General features: G+C 35.5%; 1 protein-coding gene across 1 annotated transcript in view; it reads left to right on the forward strand.

The window, feature by feature from the left end:
* Positions 1–14,694, forward strand: part of AMMECR1 (AMMECR nuclear protein 1) — a 107,678-nt gene that overhangs the window by 46,171 nt on the left and 46,813 nt on the right. The window contains exon 2 of the mRNA XM_046673515.1: positions 3,539–3,649. Coding sequence (XP_046529471.1) covers positions 3,539–3,649 — 111 coding nt within the window. The remainder of the gene's footprint in view (positions 1–3,538; positions 3,650–14,694) is intronic.

Genomic DNA, 14,694 nt, shown 5'->3' on the forward strand with positions numbered 1-14,694 from the left:
AGTCTCCTGTTCAGATTTACACTGCTTTTCTGTACTTTTACTGATTACATGCAACTACATTTCCCTGAGAACTACTATTGACTTGACGGTATTGGCTGCCAGTTGGCTGGGAGGATTCACCTAGATTAGGTGATTACTTCCTGTTCCTGTCTACAGGCTTGGAAAAGTGGAGAGAGTTAACTTTCTTCCAAAGGTTTCTCAGAACATAGTGGTACAAAATGTTCAGAAGGAGGAAAATTCCTTAAAAACCTATGTCTGGTTACCCTCAGATAAACATTTCCATTAGTATTTAATTTCGTTTTGAGCCCCTTTCTAGTTTGTAGAGTTGTTTTCAATGTATGTAGGTGGCCTTAAACTGTATGGTAAAAGTATTTTCCAAAAATGTTCAATCTTTGTCTTACTGTGAACTGTTTTCCTTATTTTCTTGTCATTGAGCACCTCCTCTCAACAGGCTCAAATCCCTTTTTCTACTTTGACCTGTCTCTGAATTTGCTGATGTCTTATGTCCTTTTGGGAACTCATACATGTTTTAATAACACATTTAAGAATGAAATTGCCTATTTCTTCCCTCTGTGTGTTGGGAAAAGAAAAAAAAATTGTCGCTATTTTTAGATAATATGTATTGAATGTTCCAATAGTCATTGCCCTGTGCAAAGTAATTATCAGACACGAGATACAATCTCTTGTACTCAGTGATGTTTATTCTGTTTTAGTCTACTTTAAAATGCTTAACTTCCCAAGTTCTTTTCCTCATGAAATGTTGCTTTTAGTTATTTGGGTATTTTTTTAAGTTCCATGTATGTGTTCCTTATAACAGACATTGGATGAACATTTGTAAATGAGAAATTAGAGTCCCAGATTTTGAAGGAATAGTTTTATTCTGTCTACTAAAAGTCTGATTTCTTCCATCTTCAGGCATCTGTCCTAAACACAGTGGGGTTGTCAAGTAGCAATCCCTCCCATCTTTGACACAGATACTTCCCCGCAATACCAACCCCCAAAGTGGATGTTACCCGGGGCAGGTAAGGAACAGGGAAAGTGCAGAAGATTCTGCATCTGCTCTGCCTCTTATGAGGGTTCTTGAGAACACATATTCAACAGTGCCTAAAATTCATAAAATGTTAAGTCTGGAAGAGACCATAGCAAGTTATGAAGACTGTCAGACTCCTTCCTGTTCCCTAAAACTGGTGTGCACTTTTACATCTCCATGCCCTTGCTTATTATAGAGTGCCTTCTCTCCCAGCCTGCTTGGTAAAAGGCAGCTTATCTTCTAGCACCTTACCCCCTGAAGTAATCATCCCCATCATCAGTGATAGTATGGCATAATAAGAAACTATATAGAATTTTCCTCCACTATGTGTTTGAATGCCCTCCAACATATTTCATAATATAGTGTTTAATTGGTATTCTTTTTCTATTTACCCTACAAATTTTGAATGTTTGAGTAGATAGGATTATAGTAAGAATGATATACATATATATTTTAGAGGGATAAATGAGAGAACTGAAGGTAAAGTACTTTTAAATGCCTTTCATTTCTAGTGTTTTTGATAGGAAATGAATTCACTCACACTTTTAGGTATCTCACTCAAGTCACTGAGGAAGAGAATATAAAACTTACTGTGTTATTGAGAAGCCATCATGGTATTTTAAAGACATGTTATTATATTACAGTATGATTCACTATGTTTTGAATCTGTCAAGGGGCTTGTCTTACGTAGAGATATTTTATATAGCCGTTGTTATGGGAGAGGATTGATGTCTTACTGTCCATATAATGCTTGCTGATGTTGACTCTACCACGTCAGAAAGGGAAAAATGAAGAGGTGAAATTCGCTTTTAAAGATAATATGTGACTTTTAGTATTTGTATGAGTAAAAGAAGAATTGGTGAGAAAATAATCCCATCTAATTCTTGTCTTCCTAATCACCTACTAGTCAAGAGCAATTAGAGAAAATTTTCAAGTGGAGCATTAGAATCTTGTCTCGAGTTAGAAGATGTTTAGTACATATGATGTAGAAAGCAGAAAACCTGGAATTTTGCTTTTTATTTTAGTACCTTTAGCATAGGTCATCCAGCACGTAAATACTAACGTCAGCAATAACTTGGCCTTATACTTTAGTCATCTTCTTCAATGTCTCTGGGCATTTGCCTCTTGGAAGAAGGTATTTCTTAGTACTGCTCCTCCCTGGTTTGTATATGTTAGTTATTTGGGAACCTGTCTGCCATTGTGGCCGCCTGTCAGACTCAGCATAATTTAAATGTTTGAGGTGGGTGATTGAAGTACTTGAACAGGATGTCTTTTCACCCAATTGCTGATGACTGACTAGAGAGTACTTTATAAAGAATGTGTTCTCTAGCTCAACAGCATTCTACAAGAAATATGTGAAATATGATACGTCCCCCTAAAATTTAAATTTTTAGAGAGCAGAAATGTATTATACCAATAATACTGTGAATGTTTATGTTAACACAAACTATCCCTAACTGTGGGGTAGTAATCTTTTTACATAGTGTCCTAAAATGAGTAAATTAATTTATTTAATAAAAACTGACATATAAATTGCTTCTATTTAGAAAATAATTGTTTTTAGACTTAACCATTAATCGAGGCTGTCAGTGTTTGCTATAGAACCCAAACATCTACTGCATTAAACTTCATTTAAAACTACATTACCTTCTTGATGCCATTTTATTATAATTGATACTTTGATATTTGATGCTTGAGAGATTATATTTATTAGCAACAATTTTATCTAATAATTAAAATAAATTTTCTGGTTTCAGAGTATTGCTTTGTTAATATTTGCTGTTGCCCTTCACCTCTCTGAACCCTACTCATTTTTCTATGCCAAACTGAAGAAGACCAAACTCAATGAATTTTCTTCTATCCCAGTAGCTTTATTTATGGCATTTTGAATGTGGTTTATAGCACTTACTTCCTTTTTTCTTGTGTTAGCTTTGAACATGCCTGCCTCCTGTTCTGGCTCCTAGAGAGCAACAACTATGTTTTAGGCAACTTTGTATCTCTTGTAAGACCTTTCACAGTACTTTGCCCTGATATGTTCAGTAAGTATTTATTGAAATGGTTGATTTTTCCTGCTGATTTTCTAAGCTAAACTTACCAATCAATCAGTAACTTGAGGTTTAAATGAGGAATCAGGCAGTCAGCCATGATGGTTAAGGCTCTGTAGTCAAGATTGCCCAGATTTGAGTTCCTACTTCATTATGTGGTAACTGTGGGACTGCCTGATCTGTAAAACAGAATGTTAGTATCAACCTCCTAGAGTTGTTAATGAGGATCAACACGGATAATTTGTTTTAAACATTTATTGTGCTTCCTAACATATAGGATACGCTCAATACAATGTAGCTATAGCTCTTGCTAAATACAGTCCTATTGGGCTAGACTCAGCCACTTGAGAGCCTGTCATTTGGTCTTTATAGCTCAGGCACCTAACTTTGCATATAGTAAATACTCAATAAATACTTGCTTGAGTTGAACTGATTGATTTACCCTATTTTTATCTTCCAACAGCCCACTGTTTGTAACATGGAAGATTGGTCGAGACAAAAGATTGCGTGGATGCATAGGTACTTTTTCTGCCATGAATTTGCATTCAGGACTCAGGGAGTACACACTTACCAGGTGAAGACCAATTTTTGTTACCTCTGCTTCTACATTAAAAAAAAAAAACTTATGAAACTTGAACCTGATACTTTAACTCCTTTTTCTTTACTAAATTGTCAACATTCTTGACTCCTTTCATGTCAGATTTTTTCTTCTCTTCAACCAATTGCCTTATCTCTGGTAAAATGTTATTGATACGTATTATCATAATATGAAATACTGTGATTACATGTATTCTGCCATAGATATTTTGAAGTGGTTTTTTTTTTCTTTCAGTGGCCAACTTATTTTGTATAACTTGAAAATCAATGACCAAATGTCCATGAGTTACCAAAATGTATTATCTCCATAATAAGTCATTGAGACTTCTCTGTTAGGCTTTTTAAAAATTGTTAATGTCTATTTCTTCTTACGCATTTTGTTACACTTCTATGTACTTTTGAAATTGAAGGGAGAACCTACAAAGAAAGTGATAATCATTCACATTCACACTTTACTCAGAATTAATTGTAGCTTTCTTATTTTGTTTCATCTAACACAAGGATAAAGTAATGAATGCCTCATTACAGTTGTTAAGGCTTTGTTCTTAATTTCTGAATCAAAAAAGCTATCTAGCATGCCATCTGATTTTTTGGTTCACGTTTAAATTCCTAGCAAATTGTTTTCCAAAATTATTTCAAAAGAAGAAAATTCCTTAAATAATAAGCTGTTAATAAAGGAATTTCCTGTTTTTGTTCACATTTCAGGGTGATTATCTGATACAGTTTCTATAGTTTAATATGCACAGTGTCTGTCCAACGAGAAATTGGTCCCTGCTGACTATTGGTACTTGGGGCAAGTTGTTTAACCTCCAATAGATAAAGTAGTGATTAAAGTATTTTGTTCTATATATTTAATAGGGATGTTGGGGCATGAAGTAATAATCACTTCTTTTCTTCAGGATTAACATTGTGGAACATTCATTATTTTACTGTAGAATTGCATAAATGCAGCTCATAGCATCAGTTAATAAAATGCTGGTACCCAAGTTTAGTATTCTTATATTTGAAGGTGTAGCTCACAGCTACAGGGTTTTCTTAGCTTACAGTGAAGCCCAGAAAGAAAAGCAAGGGCTCGGAGGGTCATATTCATTCTTAGATTGTCACAGGTATTAGAAATTGGGTGTTTGGACTCCATTAAATAACATACATGAGGTAAAGGGGTCAAAACACATATTCTGGAAATAACTTCAACTTGCTAAAGATAATGTAAATGCTAGTGTAGGCATATTAGATTTTTTTTTCCTAACATGAAATACCATGGGCTCATTTTGGGACTTCAGCAAATTCTGCCAGCGACTACCACTTTGGGGCAGGTGCATATGAAATTACTCTTTTAACAGCTAATCAAAGGCAATTTATTATACATTTTCTAAAATACGTTGTTATGAGGACCACTTGTTTCTTGGTAATGCTTGAAGAAAGGATTCTGTGGCCACAGAAATTTTGAGAACAGTGTTTAACAAATTTAAATAGCTCCACTCACTGTAGGACTTTGCAGAACCTTTTATGTTAATGGTGTTGTGAATCTCTATGAGAGAGACAGAATGCAGATTTTCCCAGCCTTAAACTTGTTTGACTGCAGAAAAGCCTTTTTATCCTCCCTCCCCGGTGTCTTATGCCATTCGGGTTCCAAGGAACACATTTTCGGAAACACAAGTCTGTTAGAAAATTTCCATTTTTCTTTAGAGTTGGGAAGTCTGAGTTGATAGTATAGACACCCTTTGTACTTTCTAATGAAATTGTGCCAGAAATCCCAGTTTCAAATATTATATACTTTAGAAATCCTTAGTAGTAGTAACTAGTAGCAATTTGGTTTTATTTAAAGAAAATATGAAATTCTTTTGCCTACGTTGATAAGAAGGGATGAAAATATCCAACTTGTCTGGTCTTGTGGATCTGTCTCCTAGGATAATTACCAGAAGAATTACAGTATGTTTTTCTGACAATAATGTGATTCTCAATGAATCATTCAAATAGTTGAACTTGGAAATTTGCCTACATTTGTATACCTGGTTACTCTCATTGCAGTCTATGGCTCTTCCTATTTACTTTTTAACTTTTTTCTTATGTTTCTCTCCGACTTCTTGAAATTGTATAGAGCACATTAGAGAGATGTGTATGTTTGTGTATGTATATACATATATACATACATGGTCTTCTCATTTTTGTTTGGCTTAATTTGTTTTGCTCAATATGATAGTAAGAATGAAGTTATTTGGAAAGAATGAACAAAAGAAAACAAGTCTTAAAATATACAGTTGCTCTTTCTTCTCAGTTCATTTTAGAGTCAAAACTGTAAAAAGTTGCAATATCATATCTTTCAGTCTGCTAGGGCACTTATCATTTCTATATGTTGTTGTTGTTGTTATTAATAACTACAGCTTATGAAGAGCTTAGTACATGACAGACACTGCAGAGGAGCTTTATATGCATGGGCCTCACAACAACTCTTTGGTATTAATATCCACATTTTAAAAATGAGGAAACTGAGATTTACAGAATTTAAATAATTTACCCACTCACACATCTAGTAAGTAGTAGTACCAGGATTCAAACACAGGCCATCTGACTGTAAAGTCCAAGCTCTTAACTGCTATATTTAGAATAAGACAAAATAAGCTTTACTGAGAATTTATGTTTTGCAGCTTTGTCATGAAAATAATGAACTTGAAAGCAGGTTACTATAAATTGTACAAATCATGGATCAATAATTCTTGAAAAATCCTAGTTAGGAGTTAAGATTGAAATTTTGGAACATTATTTTAAATTCTGGAAAATCTGTAGATGAGATTATAAAAAGTATATAACTCAGGGTTATATAGACTAGTCAGAAGAAAATTGACTTGGAATAATGTAGAAAAGAATAACGCTTATTACAAAAATATGCTACTGTGTGATATGAAATTGTATTCTTTGGCTACATGTAAATAATGAACTAGACTTCAAGAAGAATACAGTTTTCCTTAACATAACAATTGGTGATTCTTGGAGTCTGGTCTTCCAATCTTAAAAACCCATAAATCACAAAATTTACAAATGGAATCAAATTAACTTGAGGGTTGAGGATAAAGGGGAATGAGAAAGTAAAATAAAAAATAAACAGTGAAATTAAAGACTCACCAGGCAAGGTATCTTTTTTAAAAAATTAGAATATCTGGTTCTTCACTGTCTTTGTTTGTGATTAGATAGACTATTGTTTAGTTTTCAGAATGTTACTCAGCTATATATCCTTTTTTTATTGTAAAATATACATAACATGCAATTTACCAGTGTAACCAATTTTAAATGTACAGTTCTCTAGCCTTAAGTTCATTCACATTGATGTTCAGCCATCCCCGCCATTCATCTTTGGAACTTTTTCAACTTCCCTAACTGAAACTCTGCACTCACTAAACACTAACTCCCTATGCTTCCCTCCCCAGTCCCTGGCAACCATCATTCTACTTTCTGTCTCTGTGACTATGACTCTTCTAGGTACCTCAGATAAGTGGAATCATACAGTATTTATCTTTTTGTGACTGGCTTATTTCACTTAGCATAAAGTCTTCAAGGTTCATCCACGAGTAGCATGTGTCAGAATTTCCTTCCCTTTTAAGGCTGAATAATATTCCATTGTATGTATCTACCACATTTTGTTTATCCACTCATCCATCTGTGGACACTTGAGTGACTTCCACCTTTTGACTATTGCAAATAATGCCACTGTGAAATGGGTGTACAAGTATCTGTTTGAGTGCCCTTTTTTCTTTTTAAAAAACTAACGGTTTTATAGAACGCAGTGATCTAGTTTGTTTGTGGTCTCTTAATCTCTAAAACCTAAATCTAAAAAATGACCAGGTACTTTTTAAAATGCCTATCCTGGATTAAGTTTTTATTTATAAGCATTCTGTTTTAAAATTAAAATACTTGCCACAGTCACGTTATATGTTCTCCTAATTGAAATTTTGATTTTAGACTGAAATAAAAACTTATAAATAGGCTGAGGATTTTCTTCCAATTGTAAAAATGTATAATTTCTGTGCAGATAGCAGGAAAACTGTGAGAATTACAACATGGAACTATTAAATAGACTATTCTTTCCTCGTCCTTGGAGACTCTGGGTAAAAGCAGGAAAGACTATAGCAAATAAGAAGCAAGATGGAGAGCTCAGAATTATTGATAGTTTATTCATGGTGACAAATTAAATTTCACAAGTTACTGTATTCATTTGTGGTCGAAACTTCAAAGTAGGAACATTCTTTGTCCCCATTGAAGAAGAATAATTTCTAGTGTTTACCAAGCTACTTGCATTTATGGCTTTTATGTATTGGAAAGCAGAGACAAATTTATTTTCTTTCTTTTAGTACTTTATATACTTTTATAGAGAAAACAATAATGACAAATATAGGTAAGCACAAACATCTTAATCAAAGAAGATTCCTTAAAATTTTGGCTAATAAATTGTCCAGCAAAATGTAAGTCTATTTCTTTATGTAAATTCAAGTTGGTAGTAGTTTTTCTAGAATATATGTGATTAATAGATGTGTTCTTATTTCGTAAAACAGGAATGTAGTGTATCATCACACTTAAAAGACAGTCTTTTCGTCTTGTTTACTTTGTTGTATTTAGACCTCTTGGCAATGAAATAATTATGCATGTGTGGGCAGTGTCTGGAGATTGATTCTGAACTATGCTACTTTGTTGCCCTGCTTAATTCTGAGAAATTAGCAATAGAGGTTTGTTCCTTTCTAGGGAACAGGGAGACCACATAAAAAGTGATGTGTATTGTTTTGTTTTGTGTGAGTCGGGGGGGGGGGTGTGTGTGTGTGTGAGAGAGAGAGAGAGGATGAGACAGAGATTGTTTGCATGTTACAAGTGTTCACTTACTATTAGGATTTTTGAGATATTGGAAATAGCTAACAGACCTACTTTATTACTTTCAAAGGTCCTGGCTAGATTAGGTACTTCTGAGTGAGTAGATTCATTGTAAAGCAAATTTGCTTTTATATTTTGGTGGTGTAATCTGGCATTTTTCTAAAGCAGTGTGAGTTTAAAACCGTTGTAAGCAGTGTTATTGTATTTTTTCCCCTCAGGGTGGACTATTTTGTGATCATTCCTATTCTTGATTATTTTAGGTAACTTGACTTGGCTCATTGTGAATAATTAGTTTAAACAAGACCCCTCCCCCACTCCTTGTTGAGTATTAGTCCTTATGGTAGCATCACCCAGACTGATTTTTCTTATGAAAAGAAAAGCTGTACATGAGTCACTTCTGACTGTACACTATTGTCATGGAAGCTCATTCTGGAGATGTTAAGGCCAGAGTATTTTTAGTAAGTGTGTGTGGCAAGATTTCTGGCTAAAATATGCTTTTTGGAGAAATAAATTAGATATATCAAAAACTCTCTGCAAAATTAATTAACTTAGTTTATGATCTACATTTTGTCGCTTTTTTACAAAAGGCAGGATGGCCTGAGTCCTAAAACTTATACTTAATTTGTTAGTTTCAGTGTATAAGTTACCAAATGGAAAATTAAGTGTTTGTTTGTCAAATTTTATAAGCGTTTAATTTAGGATATAGTTTGGAACCTACATTGTTATATGCCCCTTACTCAGAATTATCCATAGGCTAGGACAGCTAAATATAACTCTGTGGAGATCTGGAATCTTTATTTTAGCTCCAAGTTTAATGCACTCCTTCATTAGCCCGTGGTTGTGCTAATGTGCAGAGATGTGGCCCAAAAATGGCCAGCAGAATGTGGAAAGAGAAACTAAAGCGCAAGAACCGTTCTCAGTGTGGGTAATGGCTCCTGAGTGATAGAGAGTTATCTGAATTCATATAGCACTTACTGCCACAGAAATTAAGTGCAGTGAATATATCAGATTCTAATTCCTTATCACATCTTTCAGATCTTCAGAGTCTCCGGTTGGAATCCCTGTGCTGCTTTGATTAAGAGCCACAGGCACAATGCCTTTGGGTAGAAAAGCAGAAAAGGCCATCTGTAAAAAGGTGAAGGTGGGAGAGAAGCCGAAAACGGGCTTTTGTGGTGTCAGAGCTCTTGGTTCTTGCGTTTCATTAGGAGAGGACAAACTACAAGAAATCGACTCTATTCCTGCATCTGTCTAAAAACATTACCCTTTTGCTTCTAGGAGGCTGCTATCTCCCCCTTTAATCATGTTTAAACAGTTCATCCTGAAAATCTGATCTAAATTTTGCCTTAAGAGTTTGTAAAATAGTAGAAGAGATAAGAAGTTATAAAAAATAATTATAGTCCTAGGTAGAAAGTGATTTTTGCCAAAGGGACAGAGGAATGATACTGGTGAACAGATACCACAGATACCCTAATCAGTAATAAAAACATAAATATATTTAAAGCAGTTTATGAAATTATTTCATTTTGTCCATCCCTTGTTTACTTTAAGTAAAAGAAAAACATGTTATACCACTTTTTGGTTTGTTTTTATCCTACCTGGACAAAAAAATTCCAAATCACAGGGATATGTATAAATTGTTATTATCACAGTGACCACATAGAAGGTATTGGGTATTTTGAGAGATTACTAACATGTATTTTGAAGGGGAAAATGAACTTGCTATGGGAAAAAAGAAAAACCTAAGAAATAGAGCACACTTGCAAAAGTCTGTGTGCATGCACATACGCACAGTTCACCAAAGAGCAGCCAGAGCCACATGGATTGTAAGCCCTGATGCTTAGCAAATGGAGAAAATGAAAAGTTAATAGTTTAGATTCCACTTTTCTCTTGTCCCATTAGAATGAATTCATATTTTGTTTCACTACAGTAAACTGATATCTACCTCCTTTCCTGAGCATCATGGCTTGAGATAGTCTTCACTTTTTCAGATGAAAGACTGAACACAAACGTTGTATGAAATCAGTATTATATTAGATGTAGTCTAAAATTATACTGTAGGCATTTAAAAATATTTTTACTTTTGTCTGAACATTTGCAAAATAAATGTTCAGCCTACTTGTAAATGTCTAAAGTATTTGAGTCATTAGGACCTGAACGAACAAGAGAACAGGTTTGTATCTTAGTGTTCTGGAAGAATAAGATGGTTCCACCAATGTATGCTCAAGGCAATTATTCCTGTCTAGAATATCATGCAAATAATATGCTGTTACCACTTCTAGGGGACAATGTTGCTGGTAATTTGAGTACTTCAAAATAATTGAATGTTGACGTTTTTGTCCAGCAATTTAATATTAAACTTTTAGTTATTATTTTATGAGCATGGGAAAATACTTTTTAAAAGATTTCCTTCAAAAAGCAAAAGGAACAACGCCCTCCTCTGTGATCTTTGCCGTTCCCTGAAACCTTGCCTCAAATACGGATATTCAAAGTAGTAGCCCTTGGAAAAATTTCCTTTGCCTTATTGATAACAATTTGATGTTCTTGGAAGGCTGAATACTTATTGTTAGCATTTTATCTTGTGTTATACATATATTTGTTTTAGAAACAGCTTCCGGATTCTTTTTTACATTCTCTCTCACTTTTTTAAAAAAAACAGCAAACATTCAGTATAGAAGTCTTGTCCTAAAGAGCTACATTATCTCAGCAACTTCTTGTTAACAAAAGACATTAATACGTGGACAAATGATAACTTAAAGTTCTTTTGGAATAAGAATTTCATAGGTGCTAAGAATTTTTAAACATGGAAAACAGTATTTAACATAGTCTATTGAGAATGAAGCTCTAATTATTGTTAATACAAATGTGCATTTTCCAGTATGTTTAAAATTATAAAGTGAAGAAAATACATTAGATTCATAAAGTATAGATTTGCAATTGGTCACATGTTCAGAAAACTCACTTTTATTAATTTTACAATTTTGCTTCAGCTCACAAAATTATCCTGTAAATAAACATGTAGAAACTATAGGCTTCATCATTCAAATTAGGTTAGCCTGTTATTGTCCCCATTTTTAACCCTCATTTTTTAATTTATACATTGGAATGCCAACTTTTGTGTCCTTCCTAGTGGTGAAAGAGAAGATTAGAAAAACCCATAAAATAAATTCTTCAGAAGCTTTAATTAAAAGGATTGCCCACAACTCTACTTCCTGTTGCTGTACCTGGCTCCTTTCAGGACTGCACTATATATTCCACAAAGCTGATTTAAAAGGTTCCAACTGTTGCTACTTCACTGAGGATGGGAGGAAAGAGAATCTCTTTTAAATTCTTCAAGGCTGCTTTAAACCTAAGCCATTCTTCTAAGAGGACCTTCTGTTGCTCTCTAGCTAAGGGGGATTGATTTGCTTACCTAGGTCTAGAGAAGTCTGCTAAGCCTTTGAAATGAGTGGAGCTGTGTTGCATATGAAGAGCAGTAAATAACCATACACTGCTGGTTAGACTTATACTGCTAGTGAGGTCATGGGTTCAACCCCCATTTGGGCCAGTTCACTTTATTTTGGTCCGGATCACAGACTGCACCCTAGACTCCGGGCAGGTGATTACAAGGGGGCTCAGGCAAGAGCATGTGAATGATTTAGTACCACACCAAATGCATCAGCATTGTCTTAGCATATGACCTGCAACTTTGGAGAACTCAAAACTTAGTCATCTCATGAATAGCTAATAATTCTAATCTAAATTGCTTTGAATGTAAAACAAAAATGAGAATATTAAAAAATGTTAATTTCTTTTCAGAAGCCCTCTGAAGAGACCCAGTGTGACATTGGGAATAAAGCTCTTTGGAGTGGCAGTTGAACTGAGAACACAGGTTGGGTTTCAACGGGCCTAAAAATGTTGTGGACAAAACGGGAGATTTCTGGTTGGATTCTTGGCCTCAGAGCAGTCTGGAGAAATTGTTTATTAGTTCCCCTTTCCTCAGTTTCTACCTTTAATAAAGGGTAGCAGCTAAGGATGAGAGTCATCTCAGATAACAGTGGATTTTAGATGAAGCAACCCTTAAGTACTTCAGTGGTGAAAGGATGCGTATGTTAAATCCACAAGCTTGCAAATACACGTTACAAAATGTAATTGCTGTTTTTAAAAGTACACTTTTTTTAAAAGCTGCGTTTTAAAGTTATCATCTATAGTGTATTGGGATGCTTCTGTGCCTCATGTGTCAGCTCAATAAGGTGTGTGTTTATAGTCTAAGCGTATGTGCCCTGCCAGGTTGTTGCATCTTCCTCTTCACAGCTTTTATTATTGCTCAGAGCAGCACTCGTACCCCAGTAGCCAAAATGGGCACAAAAACACCCGTTGGCATGACCAAAGTCTCCTCATTTATTTGTTAATCCTTATACTTGAGACAAGAAGCACCCCCTATGTCTATCCATCTTGCCTAGAATAAAACCAAAGTCATTCCAAAACTTATATTTCACTCAGAGTAAAGTTAATGTCCTATGATGCCACCATGCTTTCATCCTTCTTAAGAAGCACGGCATACAAGGCCCTAACCTCACACTCCAGCCATGCACAGTTATTCACCACTTCCCGAATAGAGTCTTTCCTGTCTCTCTGGCTTTGAACATCTTTTCCCTGCCAACCACACCTCTCTCCATTTCCACCCAGTCAACTCCTACTCGTCCTTCAAGACTCAGCTTGCTCATTACTTCCTCTGTGAAATTTCCTTGACACTCCCCAGCAAAACTGGTGAGTCTCTGTGTTCTCACAGCACTTTGTTCAGGCCTCTATTAACACGTAACACACGGGATTGTAATGATTAACTTTAGATGCTTGTTTCTCCCTTTTGAACTCGTCCTCAGCAGTAGTTTACCAAGCCACATCAAAGCAAATAACCAGAAACAAGTCTGATCACTTTGTATCAACTTTACTTGATCCTGATAACCATTTCTACTCTCTTCTCTTTCTGTCTGCTTCTGTTAGCTTAGGTTTGTCACTCTTTCTTGGTGCCAGTGTACTTGAGCCAGTAGGAATTGCCGATGCTGATTGGTAGTGAGAGGAGTAGTTTAAGGCCAGTTGGATTTAGGCTGAGCCAGGGGGCAGGGATCCTTATCCAGTACACCTCAGAAAACAGGTTAACATAAGGGTGATCTCTTGTTATAAGTTCTGTAAGTGATTGAAGAAGCCCAGTGTAAATTGGTGCTCACCATGGAAGCAGAGAGCTGGAAGGCACCCTTAGAAGTCATCTAGTTAAACCCCTATTAGAGACTTTTCTCTCTCTGAAAATCTCCCAAGCAATGCGCATCTAGCCTCCACCGGAATATTTACATTGACTTCGGACTCACTACCAGTTAAGTAGTCATTTCATTTTCAAACACCTCTAAACCCACTGCCACAACTCCAGTTACCACATAGCACTAGTTGGAGTGCCAGAAGTCAAAGATTGCCTATATTTTGCACTTTATTCTGTATAGAAAGCCACATTAACCAGCAGTGGTTAAACTTACCCTCTGAGTAATGTCTGAGTCTTTAGAAGTTTAGGAGTGGTAAGATACACAGCTTGGCAACCAACTCCCGTCCACCTACCCATAATCATTTTCACTGGCCCCTTATTGAAACTTTGAAGCTGCTGCTCCCACAGCTTCTCTCACTGCCTACATTAGACTGCTGGAGGTGGCTGGGCCACAGTTCATAGATTCTGAGATCGAACTGTTACCAGAACTTTTAGTACCCCCAACGATTGATCACACAACTAGGAACTAGGGTTAGAACGCAGGTCTTCTGACATTGCCTGGGACTGCCACTACAATTTCCACAATAGAAAGGATCCATAAACAGATGTAAATTTATTTAGTTAGTTTTATGTTAAGTATAGTTTCAGCTATAATAAAATAGTCATTTTGTAATGTAAAGGCTTACTCTTAAGTTATCTGCCTTATATCAAGTTTTGGGATATTTCCATAAAATAAAGACTACCCTTAGAGCTGTTCAACCACCACTTCAGGAGTAACAGCATATCAGTATTCAAGAAACCCAAAGCAAAACCCAAAGCAAAAAAATTAAATTAAAAAAAAATATATATATAGGGACTGGCCCGGTGGCGCAGGGGTTCAGTGCGCACTTTCAGGTTGGGTGGCATGGGGTTTGCCGGTTCGGATCCCAGGTGCGGAC

This window comes from Equus quagga, chromosome 10, assembly GCF_021613505.1.
Source record: "Equus quagga isolate Etosha38 chromosome 10, UCLA_HA_Equagga_1.0, whole genome shotgun sequence".
Lineage (NCBI taxonomy): Eukaryota > Metazoa > Chordata > Mammalia > Perissodactyla > Equidae > Equus > Equus quagga.